The sequence below is a fragment of the Myotis yumanensis genome, unplaced genomic scaffold (assembly GCF_028538775.1).
Source record: "Myotis yumanensis isolate MYYU_CA2020_CCGP unplaced genomic scaffold, mMyoYum1.0.hap1 SCAF_4, whole genome shotgun sequence".
In the NCBI taxonomy this organism is placed as follows: Eukaryota; Metazoa; Chordata; class Mammalia; order Chiroptera; family Vespertilionidae; genus Myotis; species Myotis yumanensis.
This window is the reverse complement of record NW_027223755.1, coordinates 67,895,483-67,911,123: the sequence shown is the minus strand read 5'-3', so window position 1 is coordinate 67,911,123 and position 15,641 is coordinate 67,895,483. Positions and strand designations below refer to the sequence as shown.

The 15,641-nt window shown below is 36.6% G+C and overlaps 1 protein-coding gene across 1 annotated transcript in view; it reads right to left on the bottom strand.

The window, feature by feature from the left end:
* The window catches only part of LVRN (laeverin), a 62,151-nt gene that overhangs the window by 22,712 nt on the left and 23,798 nt on the right, over positions 1–15,641 (bottom strand). Inside the window, exons 6-13 of the mRNA XM_070412501.1 lie at positions 14,320–14,433; positions 8,538–8,681; positions 7,936–8,001; positions 7,780–7,845; positions 7,202–7,374; positions 5,306–5,382; positions 4,833–4,972; positions 2,555–2,610 (exon numbers count right to left, since the gene is read on the bottom strand). Of these exons, the coding sequence (XP_070268602.1) occupies positions 2,555–2,610; positions 4,833–4,972; positions 5,306–5,382; positions 7,202–7,374; positions 7,780–7,845; positions 7,936–8,001; positions 8,538–8,681; positions 14,320–14,433 (836 nt within the window). The remainder of the gene's footprint in view (positions 1–2,554; positions 2,611–4,832; positions 4,973–5,305; positions 5,383–7,201; positions 7,375–7,779; positions 7,846–7,935; positions 8,002–8,537; positions 8,682–14,319; positions 14,434–15,641) is intronic.

Sequence of the window (15,641 nt, the reverse complement as noted above, 5' to 3'; positions counted from 1 at the left end):
TGGATGGAGTGTTTGTGTGAACTAATATAAATTCAAAGTAAACATCATTACATAAAAGGGTACGGTCTTTTTTTTTTTTAGTTTTATTCATTTCAAACAGGCCGGATCTGGCCTGCGGGCCGTAGTTTGCCCATGGCTGGTCTAAGGCCCCACAGCAGCTTGCATTGCTTCACAGCTGGGCCTCATCTGGGCACCTCCAAACCCCAAACAAAGAAGAGGAATCTGCAGATCTCTCTGTAGCTCCTGCTGGGTAGCCTCAGGCAGAGGCTAAATTAGCACCTCCTTAGAGATCCAAGAGCCAGTGTACCCAGTGGTCAGAGTGGGACCATCCAGATTACAACTCCTCAGATCCATAAGGGACACACTCAGGGGGCAGACTCAGTGAGCACCAAAGCCCCACTGAAGCAAGTCTTGCCCCAGAAGAGTGTCTCCAGCTCAGAAGTTCTCCCACTGCAGACACAGCTGATTCTCACAGCCAATTGGCCTGGAGGTCAATTCCTCCCAGTGACACCTACAACAATCAAGGCTTAACTATAACAAGACTGTGCACAAAGCCCACAAAGGGGTGCACCAAGAGTGTCCACCTCAGGTAATTGGGGAGGCTGAGCCACTGGGCCCTATAGGACACCTAACACAGAAAGCCACTCTATTAACACAGGGAAGCATAAAAAATGCGGAGACAAAGAAACAGATCACAAATGACAGAAATGGAGGAAAGCAAACTACTGGATATAAAGTTCAAAACCATGGTTATAAGGTTTTTCAAGAATTTTCTAGAAACCGCCAATAAATTTAGTGAGATCCTCAAGAAATCTAGTGAGACCGCCGATAAATTTAGTGAGACCCTCAAGAAATCTAGTGAGACCCTCGAGGTTATGAAAAAGGACCAACTAGAAATTAAGCATACACTGACTGAAATAAAGGATATTATGCAGAGTTCCAACAGCAGACTAGAGGATCGCAAGAATCAAGTCAAAGATTTGAAATCCGAAGAAGCAAAAATCACCCAACTGGAAAAACAAAAAGAAAAAAGAATCCAAAAATATGAAGATAGTGTAAGGAGCCTCTGGGACAACTTCAAGCGTACCAACATCAGAATTATGGGGGTGCCAGAAGAAGAGAGAGAGCAAATATTGAAAACCTATTTGAAGAAATAATGACAGAAAACTTCCCCTACCTGGTGAAAGAAATAGACTTACAAGTCCAGGAAGCGCAGAGAACCCCAAACAAAAGGAATCCAAAGAGGACCGCACCAAGACACATCATAATTAAAATGCCAAGAGCAAAAGACAAAGAGAGAATCTTAAAAGCAGCAAGAGAAAAACAATCAGTTACCTACAAGGGAGTACCCATACAACTGTCAGCTGATTTCTCAACAGAAACTATGCAGGCCAGAAGGGAGTGGCAAGAAATATTCCAAGTGATGAATAGCAAGAACCTACAACCAAGATTACTTTATCCAGCAAAGCTATCATTCAGAATTGAAAGTCAGATAAAGAGCTTCACAGATAAGAAAAAGCTAAAGGAGTACATCACCACCAAACCAGTATTATATGATATGCTGAAAGGTATCCTTTAAGAAGAGGAAGAAGAAGAAAAAGGTAAAGATACAAATTATGAACAACAAATACACATCTATCAACAAGTGAATCTAAAAATCAAGTGAATAAGTAATCTGATGAACAGAATAAACTGGTGAATATAATAGAATCAGGGGCATAGAAAGGGAGTGGACTGATTATTCTCGGGGGGGAAAGGGGTGTGGAGGGTGTGGGAAGAGACTGGACAAAAATTGTACACCTATGGATGAGAACAGTGGGTGGCAGGGGTAAGGGCAGAGGGTGGGGTAGGAACCGGGTGGAGGGGAGCTATGGGGGGAAAAAGAGGAACAACTGTAATAATCTGAACGATAAAGATTTAATTAAAGAAATAAATTAAATAAATAAATAAATAAAAAACAAACAAAAAACATTGTTTCTTGGTGGCTTTCTATTGTAATAGACATTATTGCTCTTTCTTTATAGGACTTTTTAAATTGTCTTTCTTTTATTGTGGGAAAATACACATAAAATTTGTCATTGTAACCATTTTTAAGTGTACAGTTCAGCAGTATTAAATACATTCATAATTTTGTGCATCCATCACCATCATCTGTCTCCTTAACTCTTTTCATTTGTAAAACTGAAACTCTGTACCCATTAAATAATATCTCCCCTTTTCACCTTTCCCCTAACCCCTGGCAACCACCATTGCGCTTTAAGTCTTTATGATTTTGATTACTCTAAGCACCTCATTGTAAAGTGGAATATTACAGTACTTTTCCTTTTGTGACCGGCTTATTTCACTTAGCATAATGTCCTCAAGTTTCATCCATGTTGTTGCACATTCCAGGCACTTTTACGTAATAAAATTCCACTATAACTACAGAATTTGATCCTAATCTTGAGAAGTTATGGCCTGGATATGCTAAAGAACCAACTTCATAGTGATGAAGTTCATAATGATAAATTCTCAAGGTGAACTCTAAAACCATGTGAGAAGAAAATATACTCACTTAGACAAGGAAAAGGCATCATCAATCAACTGCAGTCTGTGAATAACAGGAATAGCCTGCAAATTAGATCCCAATATGTGCAGAGAAAGATGAGAATTTTTTTAGTAAAAAAAATAATTTTAAAAGAATAACATTTAAAGATCATTGCTAATTACAAAGTACTTTCACATGAATTGTCTCATGTACAGAGAAATGATAAATACTAAGGGTAGTCTCCATAACTTATGTATTATACATCTGTTTTTGATAAATGATCCCTCTGGACATGAATCATAGGCTTAAATAAGGCAGAGAGCTATGCCAAAATTCTCCCTGAAAACAGCATGTTAGAAAATAAAAACAGGAAGCCAAGTTTAAAAGGCTTCTCCAAAACAGAAAGCATACATTAAATTGTATGACAATGTCCAAATTATTGTCAGGGGAATTTTTTGGCATAGGAGGGCTTAAATAAATATTATTTAGCACTATTTTGGTAAGATTGAGGTACTCTTTCAAATGGTATGTCTCTTCTCAGGAATTTACTGCTTTGACACAATACCACCAGTAGGGCCCTTTGAATCACAGAAAGGCAGGAGTCAATTGCCAGCCTAACTCCTGAGGCTCCTGTCTGAGCTCCTTGCATTGCCAGGCCACAGGACTCTGTCTCAGCTGTAGTGTCCTAAGGATGCCCAACGCCGCCCACAGTATTCCTTCAATAGCTCCAGAATTTTCATATATTTGGTACTAGAAAATTTACCTTCGCTACATCCCTTTGAACATCTAAGCAAACCAAGCTTAATTCTTTTCTTGGGAGTAGTCTCTTTTTCTTTCTGGCGCTAATAACCTATTTTCTAGATTAATATTAATAACTGAAATATTTTTTTATTTGCTCACCAAATATGTTGTAGGAATAATTAACCTCAGTCTTTAAATAAGTAAGTCTGCAGTGGTTTCAAGAAATCATTGCTATAATAACATGACCTAAAGCTTCCATAGCCAAGAGTGCCCTTAGAAATTAACAAGAATTTAGCTACTCAGAAAAGGATTTTAAAATGCCATCATAAGTCGGTTTTGTAGCTTTATTCAAAAGTATAATAGTAATTTTTAAAAATTACTGAACGTGCTCCGAATGCCTGAATTGTGTCAGGCCTCTGTTAGACCATAACACATGCATCACTTTATTTAATCTTCGCAACAACCCTTTAAGGTTGGTCTGTTATTATACAGACTAGTGGCCCGGTGCACGAGTTCATGCACACTGAATGGAAATTAATTAGAAGAAATATTTTAATATCGCTATTCGCCCTTTCTCTATAATAGAAGTGTCAACCAAACTCACAATCGACAATGACAGATGGAAACACACATGTGCAATTGGCACCAGTGAGAGCTTTATATATATAGATAAGGAAACTGAGGCATGACTGGCCAAATAAGAGGCCTAAGGCCACACACCTCGCAAATGAGGAACATAAATATAAACACAAATCTACCTGACCAAAAATCCAAAGTCTGGACCAATGTTCTTTATTGCCTCTTCTGGTTGAGAGGTTCCTGCATGTGTCTCAGAGAATTTCCAGAGTGAGACACCAAGATTTCTTTTAGTTCAACACTCTAGTTTCACAAATGTCGTCTCAATGACGTGCCCAAGATTTCACAGCTGAGCCAACTCTACAGACTTACAAGCCAGCATCTATCTCCACCAATGGAGATTTAGTTAAATTCAATCAATAAAAGTCTTACTGACTAGAGCTAGCCAACATTTTAATATTTACATATTGTATAATGATTTATAATTCTTTCACAATTTAAAGTGGTATTAGATTATTATTGCTATTTGTGGATTAAATTCTCCCCTCGGAGGAAGAGTGAGAATAAAATTTTTACAAAAATTAACATTTTCTAGCATATACTGCACATCTATTATGGGCTTAGAAATTTTAAGTATATGTTTACCTACATCGTCTCTAATCCTCTTGATAAATAAGTAATACATAATATTACTTCCATTTAAAATAAGAAATGAAAGCAGAACATTTAAGTAACTTGCTTAACATCACAAAACTAATGGTTAATAGGAAAATGTATTCTTATTTTTATCTAGAAAGGTAAAATTGTTGTGGAAAAGTGAGATTAATGTTCAAAAATACAAAGCATTCAACCAAAATCTCCCTTTTCTAAGAATAAGTAATGAGGGGAAGGTCTCTTCTCATCAGACAGACATATGAAAACTCAACTCTGAAAGGCTAGAGAGTGCAATACTAATGATATTTTTAAAAAGATATAAAAATAATCTTACCTTATGATCTTTTTCAAGCTGTTGATTTAATTTCTTCCAACCTAATTTATCATAGTTAACTCTGTAATATCCAGTCATATTCAAATTTAAAATCACCCAGTCATGATCAAAATTTGAAACTTGCATTTCAGGGAATAATTCTACAAAGAAATATGTGAAATGTTTGATGTGGTACATCTGAAAAATATTTCAATATATGTTTATACTATATTCTCTTAATTCTAAACAATAAATCCAATGAAACAAAAATTAAAGAAATTCATATATATATCTTACCATATAATTACATTTTTTCACATTAATAGCTTTTGATTTGAAACTTTTCTTTAAATCTCTATGTTCAACAAGAATGATATCATACTTTAGTTTTAAACAGGATAGCTTTTCAAAAGCTAAATATTTCAACTTTTTATCCTTTATATTATATATATGCATGTATATATGTGAAGATATTTAAAAAATTTGTTACTTACCGCTGCTTTTATCTAGCCAGACTAAAGATTGTGTAGTTCCATTTTTCATCCAAAGAACAGGTACAATCCATGTGTCACTTAGAAAAATTTTTAAATTCAATTAATTTTCACACATAAGAATGTAAGCACTGAGCCAATGTTAAATGAGATGATAAAATAACAGACAGAAATTGGTCATTCCCTCTGGATATGTAGGACTTGGCTTCTTATTATTCACTATTGATTTTACAAGCCAGTTTGGCTTTAGTTGTTTGTTTACTCTCTCTTGTTGTATCTTATAGATCAGTGGTTCTCAACCTGTGGGTCGCGACCCCTTTGGCGGTCCAACAACCCTTTCACAGGGGTCGCCTAAGACTGTCCTGCATATCAGATATTTACATTACGATTCATAACAGTAGCAACATTACAGTTATGAAGTAACAACGAAAATAATTTTATGGTTGGGTCACAACATGAGGAACTGTATTTAAAGGGCCAGAAGGTTGAGAACCCCTGTTATAGATTGACTTCTTAAAACTTAAGGTAGCTTCTAGGACTATCTTGTATCTGAAACTTTAAAGGCCTGTTTATAATAAATGATAGCCACCTGGCCTGTTCAGAGGTTGTTCAAATGCTGCAGACAGACCCAAATCCATCCTTGCCAAGAGAGGTAAAGAGAAATTTAAGAAGAAAAACTTAGCAAATATTTCAAAATACTTTTCTGCATCAAGCTTTCTCCCCATCTGAAAAATGTTCAGCATGAGTCAGCCAGATCATTCATATTTCCTGAGTGCCAGCATTCTTTCCATGTTTGTGGACATGACCTGAATGAAGAAGCTGACCACAAGGAGGACATTAGTCATCTGAAGGGACGGACATGCTACTTGGAATTTGGGCAATATTTTTCAATCTGCTCAAATACTCACAAGTCTGGGTTCTCAAAGGCATTAAACTGAGGGTCTCTGTTTTACCTGATGACTAAGGTATAACTCTTCTCAAAAGACACAGTATATCACAGTGAGAAGAAATCTTTAGGTCTCTTGTTCCTCTCCCCTGGGGTTTTAAAGAAAGAGTAGGAGGACCTGAAAATTTTGGTGGTGGTATTTGAAAATTAATTACTCATTTGTGGCAATACTACAATGAGATGTGAGGATCAAAATTTTATGAAAAACAGTTAAAAATTATCTAACAAATTAAGAAATAGAAGGGAAGGAGAAAATGATGAATACTAAGCCACTTTATACTCATTATTTCATTTTTACAACAATCTACTGGGATACCTGTTATTATGTTTATTTTATAGATAAGTCAATTAAAACTCAGAGATTTTAAATAAGACTTACCTAAGATTTGAAGTTTGGTGGAGTTCCTATTTGAACCCAGGTCTAACAGTATTGAAAGCCCATAATTCTAATGCTATAGGAAGGGGTACAAATACACATAGACATGCATGTGTGGACATGCACAAAACTATTCCTCAGACATAGTTACCATTCAGTACTGTTTCTAGAGAAAAGAAGATGACCTTGAAACACGATATCCTTTTCTCTTAACTAGCATGAGGTCATCTATGGCTCTAGTGTACTGCCTGTCACCCAGAATCCTGAGTAATTTGTTATTTCTGCCTGAAGGACAAAAAAGAAATACATAACACCCAAAGCTTTGGTCAATGGTGTTGAGGAGAGGCACTGCCTTGAAACCTTAAAAGCAGGTCTGTGGCCTGGCTCAGGACATCAGGGGCTCTCCCTTAACCTAGCACCACAGGAACGTCCTACACGGAGTCCTAAGTCACCATCCCAGAGTCACTCTGCAAAAGGTGTAGCCAGCAGGGGTCATGCTTCCGCACCCACAGGCTGGTTTCCATTTGATCAGAACTCAGCCCAAGGAAGGGAAAGACAGAGGAGCAAATCTACCTACTTGTGGGTTGGAAGAGTCTGATTTTTAACCTTTCCAAGATAAAATGGCTCCTGTTTCATGACGCCAGTAGATACATTTAAGGTGATAACTGGAAAACCACTCTGGTAGGTCCAACTGTCCATTATACTTTTTACTGTTGCTGGCAAAACAATTTTATTCTGGTCATCTATGGCCTGTTTTTAAAAAAAACATCAGAAAAGCAGATATTTATCTTCAAAATCTTTTGAGGTAGCAATCTCCTAAAAGAAACGACATAGCTATTCTATATAGTAATTCCCAGTGGGTGATATATTGGGGCCAAATTCAGAACTCCCTTCAAGTCTATACCTGAATGGTTCCTTAGTTTATTCATTCATTCTCTCACTAAACATATATTTTTAGACCTAATATGTGCAGGCTCTGTTCTGGGCACTGGGAATACAGTATTGGAGACTAAAGAAACAGCTCGACTTAAGGGAGTTTCCCAAACAAGGTAAAACTGTTTTCCTGTGGCATTGCCATATAAGACTGGCTGCCCCATCTTGTTGAATTCTATCATACAGAACAACTCAGCAAAAACATGTCAGGAATACCAATACCATTTGAAAATGCCTCCAGAGATCATCTTGCTTAGCATTCGAGTAAGAAAATGTCTCCAAATATGACTGTAAAAATAGAAAAGTTAAGGTTAGAATAAATCACATCCTAAAGCAATTTACATTTATTGCCCTCCAAGTAACATTTTATAAACTTACCTTAAGTGCGCTGATAAATAAATTCTCACTCAGAAAACTAGAAAGCATCCGGACCATAGACGCACCCTAAGACATAAGAAGTTGTCCATGATTTGAACAAAATTCAATATCTAAATACTGACACATTCCATTTCAACAAGCATTATGCTGGGCTGTGCTCTGGACTGCATTGTGCACTTTAGTTGAAAAACTTCAGTTATTCTAAAATATTTTAATAAAATAGTAGACTGTCACTAATTAATAGGTACAAGGTGAACTAATGCCCTACATATAGAAAGTTCAGGGTACAAAAAATGTTTTAAATTTATATATTTATATATATATGGCAAAAATAAATTTGTACCAAATAGAAGTGTCGAGGTCTAAGTGTCTAAGTCTATTCATAATGGTAGATGGTACTGAGCACCTAAGATGTGCTTAATTAGTATTTACCAGATAATAATTGATTTAACCACATTTTCTGAAATCTATCTACTGAATAAAATTAGGGTTATTTGTATCAAAAGTTGTACAATAGCATATTAGCTTATGAACCTTGGAATCTATTTTATGCAACTTTCTGCAAGAGTTCAGAACAAAAGGAAATATATGACCGATTTTACCTTATTGTAAGTAAATATGTCAAAGAGCTCACTTATTTCATTAATTTCTGTGAAATTTTCCACCTTCATGGATACAGCTCGTGACACCAGGGAGTGATCTTCTCTGAGAACATCATGTAAAAGGTTAGAAAAAAACACTTCATTCTAAAAGGAAACGATTGAGCCACATTAAGTTCTGAGGTGTCACAGAAACACAAAGTTCAATGTTCCCAAAATACTTTCAAAAACTGACATTGAAGAAGGGAAAAACAATAATTGAGAAGTGCTCTATGAGCTACAATATGCCAAATAAGAATTCCGTGAGTAATAAAATTCTAGGATACTTTCCTTCCCATTTAGTGTCTTTCTTTATTTCAATTTTTAAAAAATCAATTACAAGAGCTCCATATACCTTTTTCCTAAGGAGGTTCCATGGGGGTTGGGGGGCAGAATAGTATCTCTTGGTGATGTTTTAAAAAATATATTTTATTGATTTTTTACAGAGAGGAAGGGAGTGGGATAGAAAGTTAGAAACATCGATGAGTGAGAAACATCAATCAGCTGCCTCCTGCACACTCCCTACTGGGGATGTGCCCACAACCAAGGTACATGCCCTTGACCAGAATCGAACCTGGGACCCTTGAGTCCGCAGGCTGACGCTCTATCCACTGAGCCAAACCGGTTAGGGCATCTCTTGGTGGTTTTCATCCTCTAGAATTTTATAGAGAATTAATAAAATCTAATATTAACCCAATTACTAATAGCAAACCCTTAAGATCAATCAGTATCTCTTTCATGGGCATTCATAAACCACAAGCATGCCATATTTATAAATTCAAAAGAATGCTGATATAATAATTTGTAATTGGAAATAACAGATTGGATATAACAGTTTATATATAACTCATACATTATAAGAAGGCAATTTGTTACATTTTGATAAGAAGTACAGAACTCTATAAAAGACTAAATCTCTCTGACCCATGACAAGGGCCATTTCTTTCTGAAGAAAAGCTGAAAGGATAACCAAAGTATAGCCAAGAGGTGCCTGGGGTGGATGCGCCAAAGAAGGAACAATGGAGAAGTTGCAGGAATAGCATACCCTGGAGAGCCCCTGATAATCCACATGAAACCTCTTTTGGGGGTCCCCATGTTGACTCTCTCACCCCTGGTCAGTGTCAGATAAACTTTCAAATTCTGCCCCACTTCCATTAGCCTATGTTGCAATCATCACTCTCCCATTAGCACAATATTTTTAGATTTATTAATACCATTGATTAGGCTCTTATCAAACTCTGAGAAAGCCTATCATTTATGGCAATGCATGCCAATAAAGACAATCTTTAATGTCAATAAAGATCACCTGGGGATTTTGTCAAACTCATCTTTTAATTCAGTTGGTCTGGGGTGGGGCCTATATTTTAACCAGATGCCGCTGACATTGCTAATTTGAGAATCACACTTTGAGTCACAAAAATTCAGGGACGACATCTACATAAGTCTGATCTTATTCATTAAGTATAGGTTTTATTAATTTAACACTCAAGAGTTCTGCATCTGCATATGGTTCTCTGATTTTCCTTCTCAATTTCAATCTAATGACTAGATTAAAAGTCCATGATCTCTCAAAGGTTATTGAAATAAGGCCTTAAGCTTAAAAAAAATTTTTTTTCAAAGCTTATGCTAATTTTCTCAAGTGCCAGATCTGATGCTCTTCTAGCAAGGATTGTATTCACTCTGCTGCACAATAATTGAGAAATGTAGACTCAGAAAAGAGTAATTAAGAACCAATGATGAAAAAAATAACTAAATGATACAAAAAGAGCTAATCTTACCATCTAAGTTTCAAAAACACCAGTAATATGTTTTCATCAAGTTTCCCAGATATGACAATACCTTAGCCATTTTAGTTGCATTAAGAGGTACTGATTAATGTTAATATATTCTATTTAATTAAGAACAGGGTAAAATTTAAAAAATGGGCAGAAAACCTGAGTAGACATTTCACCAAAGAGGGTACACAGATAGCTAATAGACATATGTAAAGATGCTCAACAACACTAATCATCAAAGAAATGCAAATTAAAACCACAATGAGATACCACCCCACACCTGTCAGAATGGCTATCATCAGTAAATCAACAAACAACAAGTGTTGGTGAGGATGTGAGAAAAGGGAAACCTTGTGCATTTTGGTGAGAATGTAAATTGGTGCAGCCACTATGCAAAATATTATGGAAGATTTTTTAAAAAATTAAAAATGGAACTGCCTTATGACCCAGCAATTCCACTTCTGGGAATATATCCAAAGAAACCCAAAATACTAATTTAAAGGAATATATGTATCCCTATGTTCATTGCAATAGTCAAGATATGGAAGCAACCCAAGTGTCCATCAATAGACAAGTGGTACATAGACACAATGGAATATTACCAGGTCATAAAAAAGAATGATATCTTACCATCTGTGACAACATAGATGAACCTAGAGGGTATTATACTAAGTGAAATAAGTAAGTCAGAGAAAGACTAATACCAGATGGTTTCACTTATATGTGGAATCTAAGCGACAAAATAAACTAATGAGCAAAACTGAAACAGTCTTATAGAAACAGAGAACAGACTGATGTTTGCCACAGGGGATGGAGTTGGAGGGCTGAGTGAAAAAGGTGAAGGGATTAAGAAGCACAAATTGGTAGTTACAAGACAGTCACAGGGATGCAAAGCGCAGCATAGGGAATAGAGTCAATAATCTTATATAATAAAAGGCTAATATGCAAATCAACTGAACGGCAGAATGTCCAGTTGCTATGATACACACTGACCACCAAGCAGCAGACACTCAACACAGGAGCTGCCCCCTGGTGGTCAATGTGCTCCCACAGGGGGAGCGCCGCTCAGCCAGAAGCTGGGCAGTGCTCAGGATGTCTGACTGACGGAAAGTGGGCCTAACTTGGCAGTTGGACATCCTCCAAGGGCTCTCAGACTGCGAGAGGGTACAGGCCAGGCTGAGGAACTCCCCCCCCCCCACACCTGAGTGCACGAATTTTGTGCACTGGGCCTCTAGTATTGTAATAATATTGTAACTATATATGGTACCAGGTGGGTACTGAGAAAATTGGGAGAGAACACTTTGTAAAGTATATGACTATAACCACTATGCTGCACATCTGAAATTAATAAAAATAATGTTGCATGTAAACTGTTATTGAAAATAAAATTTAAAAAGAACATAGAGAGTAAATCTAATTATTTTGGGGAATGGAACTTCTTTATTGACTCTAAGAATAGAGGTTTAGAGTATATGGATAGGGCTTTTGAAGAAAACTAAGATTTACTACATGTATATAAAGTTTATATATATGAGAAGAGTCATATAAACACACACACACACACACACACACACACACACACACACACACACACTGGCTCCTTGAGAGCAAGAACACTCCCAGGTGCTTTCTCTGCAGAGCACGGTGGTTAAAGCATGGGCTTTGCAGTCAGAGAATTTGGAATTGCATCTCACCTTTGATATTTAATAACTCTGAAACCTTGCACAGAGCACTTAATGCTTCCATGCCTGTTTCCTTAACTATAAAATAGAAAAAATAACAATTACACTCAGATGATTGTTTTGAGGATTAAGATGATGTGTGTATAGAATTCACAGTACCTGGCACTTAAGTCCAAAGTGCTCAGTTAATGGCAAAGACCATATTATTGTTGTCACTCTCATCATTACCCTAGTCATTAGACTAGATTCAGACAACTGGGTTATAATCACAGTTCTGTCCCAATCAGGAAAATGAACTTGGAAAGTCAGTTAACCTTTTGATACTTCTTTCTGCTGAACTATATAATAATGGCCAATCCAGAGGAGAAAGAACAGAGCCACCACAGAGCAGCTGGACTGCAGGGTTGTGGACATTTTATAGGATATCTGAAAAGGGGAGAGTAGATGCATGGAACTGGGACATTCAGAGGTTGCTATATCAGTGCTTCCCAGAAACCATGATTTCACAAACAGATGCAAAAAGAGTTTTTTTTAAGTCTGTAGGGCTAAGACAGGTTTGTCAACTTTTTATTCTACCATCTTTTTTAAAAAAATATTTTTTTTATTGATTTCAGAGAGGAAGGGAGAGGGGAGAGAGAGATAGAAACATCAATGAGGAGAGAGAATCATTGATTGGCTGCCTCCTGCACGCCCCCTACTGGGGATCGAGTTCGCAACCTCAGCATGTGCCCTTGACCAGAATTGAACCCGGGACCCTTTAGTCCGCAGGCCAACGCTCCATCCATCCGCTGAGCCAAACCAGCTAGGGCACTGCCATCTTTTTAATCAACAAAAACCAAACATTATCTATGTACCATCACCATCCTTTCATAAAAGAAGGCAAATTTTATTACCAATATATTCTTACAAACTCCTTCAAAGTGAAGAAATTTAGCCTGTAAGGAGGAGCTGGCCAGTGGAGATCAACATTTCAAATAATAATACACTCTTTGAATGAGTGGGGATGGGGAGAGGACAAGAGGCCAAGAATCCAGCCTGGGAACCACTTGGGAGGAAAGATGAGGGAGAGGCTGGCAGAGAGCAGCAGGAAGAGCTGCCCTAAGCATCAGAGAGGTGGCGGGAGGCAGGACCAGAAGGGAAGAAAGGGCCTCTGGTTTGTTATAAAGGGGTGAGGTCTGTGTCAAAGGATGATATTAAATTTAAACACGTAAACATCTAAGTAAAATAAAGTCAATTTAGCTTGATCATGACATCCTGAAAGCACTACCTAATTACTCTAAATAAATTATCAAAAATATAACTTAGAGTTGAAATCATCAGAATCGCATATCCATAAATTTATCCTTTTTTTCATATTACTAGTTACTCAAAACAGCAAAATAATATGAGCTATAATATATAAACATCAGCTATATAATATACTAGAGGCCCGGTGCACGAAATTCATGCACCGGCCTGCATCCTCTAGATGTCCACGACCCCTTGGGGGATGTCCACCCTCACAATCCAGGATCCCTCGCTCCTTACCGCCTGCTTGCTCGCTCCTTATCACTTGACTTGCTGTTCCTTAGTGCTGCCACGGAGGCGGGAGAGGCTCCCGCCACCGCTGCTGCGCTTGCCAGCCATAAGCCCAGCTTCTGGCTGAGTGACGCTCTCCCTTTGGGAGCACACTGACCACCAGGGGGCAGTTCTTGCATTGAGCATCTGCCCCCTGGTGGTCAGTGCTCATCATAGCGACCGGTCATTCTGGTCGTTCCGCTATAATGGTCATTTAGGCTTTTATTATATAGATTATATATCAACTATATTATATGTGAAATTATATGTACTATTTTAAATATATAATATAGCATATCACTTATCATTAAAGTCATAGACCACTGATTACAACTGCTTTAAAATTTAGGTTAGGTAGGAATAAGTGAAAGTAACCTAAAATCAAATAATAGGAAAAGATTATACACATATACCTTATAAGGTTATATAATAACATGTTAGGCAACCTTTAAAAACCTTGTTTTCAAAAATAATTAATGATTTGTGGAAATGCTTTTGATATCATTTGAAGTTAAAAAAGGCATTATACATTTCTGTGTAATTCCCACTTTTATGAATATTTACAATAAATAAGCCTGGAAAAAGAAAATACATTAAAAAGATAACACTGATCATCTCTGGTATTACAGATAATGTAGTATTACTTATATTTTACACATTTTCATCAATAACTATGCATGACTCTTATAAGTAGGAGAAAAAATTACAAATAAGTTTGACAGACATACTTACTCCTGAGAGTTTAGGATTGAAGTAGTTAACTACTCCAAACTCAAAATGAGATGCAAATCCTTCATTGAGCCAGATATTGTTCCACCAACTCATGGTAACCAAGTTTCCAAACCACTTTTGAAGATGGAAAAGAAAAGAGTTTTCTTAAATTTAATTTAGGTAATATTTCTTGAAATTGCATGTTAAATAAATGTAGAATCAAAGACAAACTTTACTTGCTATCAATAAAACAGGAATCCAAAAACATGTTGTTTTAACATGAAGAAATATGAGTCATGCGCTCATTTCCCTGAAATAATTATTTCACATTCAAAGACTGAAAGCAATTTTTGTTTTAATGTGATGCTCAAAAATAATGAAAGCCAGAGTAGCATTTCTTAAACTGTCCACTTTGCCCATAAGTTAAATAAAGCAGAAGTTCTAAATGTCACATAATACCTACTAATTACAGCATCTTATACTCTAAATAAATTACAGCAGGATTTGGCTGTAAGCAGTTATTATGTTCTAAAAATATGATTTGATCTGTGCCATGTACAAATCACTCAAGTAATCATGTTCTGCAAAATGGTACCGCTATCATTATTTTCTATTTGAGCTTAATAGAAAGTGTCAAACAGATGATGAATAGAATCAGGAAAGAAAAACACAATAATTTCCAAGACCAACAAATCCACACCCTAGTATTTAACCAAATTATTAGAACAGCTGTGATGTGCTAAGAGTTAGCCTGTATTCCAAAACAATGTGTCACTTAGGATATAATAAAAAATGACACCTTGGGTGACTGATCAAAACTTGTGAAAGTGTGTGTTGACTGTGTAACAGGGTGTTTGTTATTCAACCCCAGTAAATCACTTTCCCAAAATTTCTTATAAATCTATGTAACAAAATAATTTCATAGTTTAGTTATTTCTTTCTTGACTGGCTTGTATTAATGAAGTCAAGGTCAAAAGGGGCATATGAAAATTTCCATCAAACCAAATTTCCATCAAACTAAACTTCTCCAACCACAACATGAAAGTATATAGTTCTAATGTAATGAACTTTGTTTACACCAGTTTTGGGGATGCAGCTCGAGGATTAATTATCACTCATCTCATTGACACTAATATATTGTATATATTCCTTTAACCTCTCTTCCCCCACCCCCCGTCCCAAGAAAGAGCTTGTAACAATCTACTGATGAAATGTGGATATCTTTCCGTAAACTTTTATGATGTACCTTACTTTGAGATGGCATGAAAACAAATAATCATAGCTCTGCTTGGCTTATTTTTCCTGAAGGGAACTTTTTAGAGCAAGTTAACCCTTGGATGTAA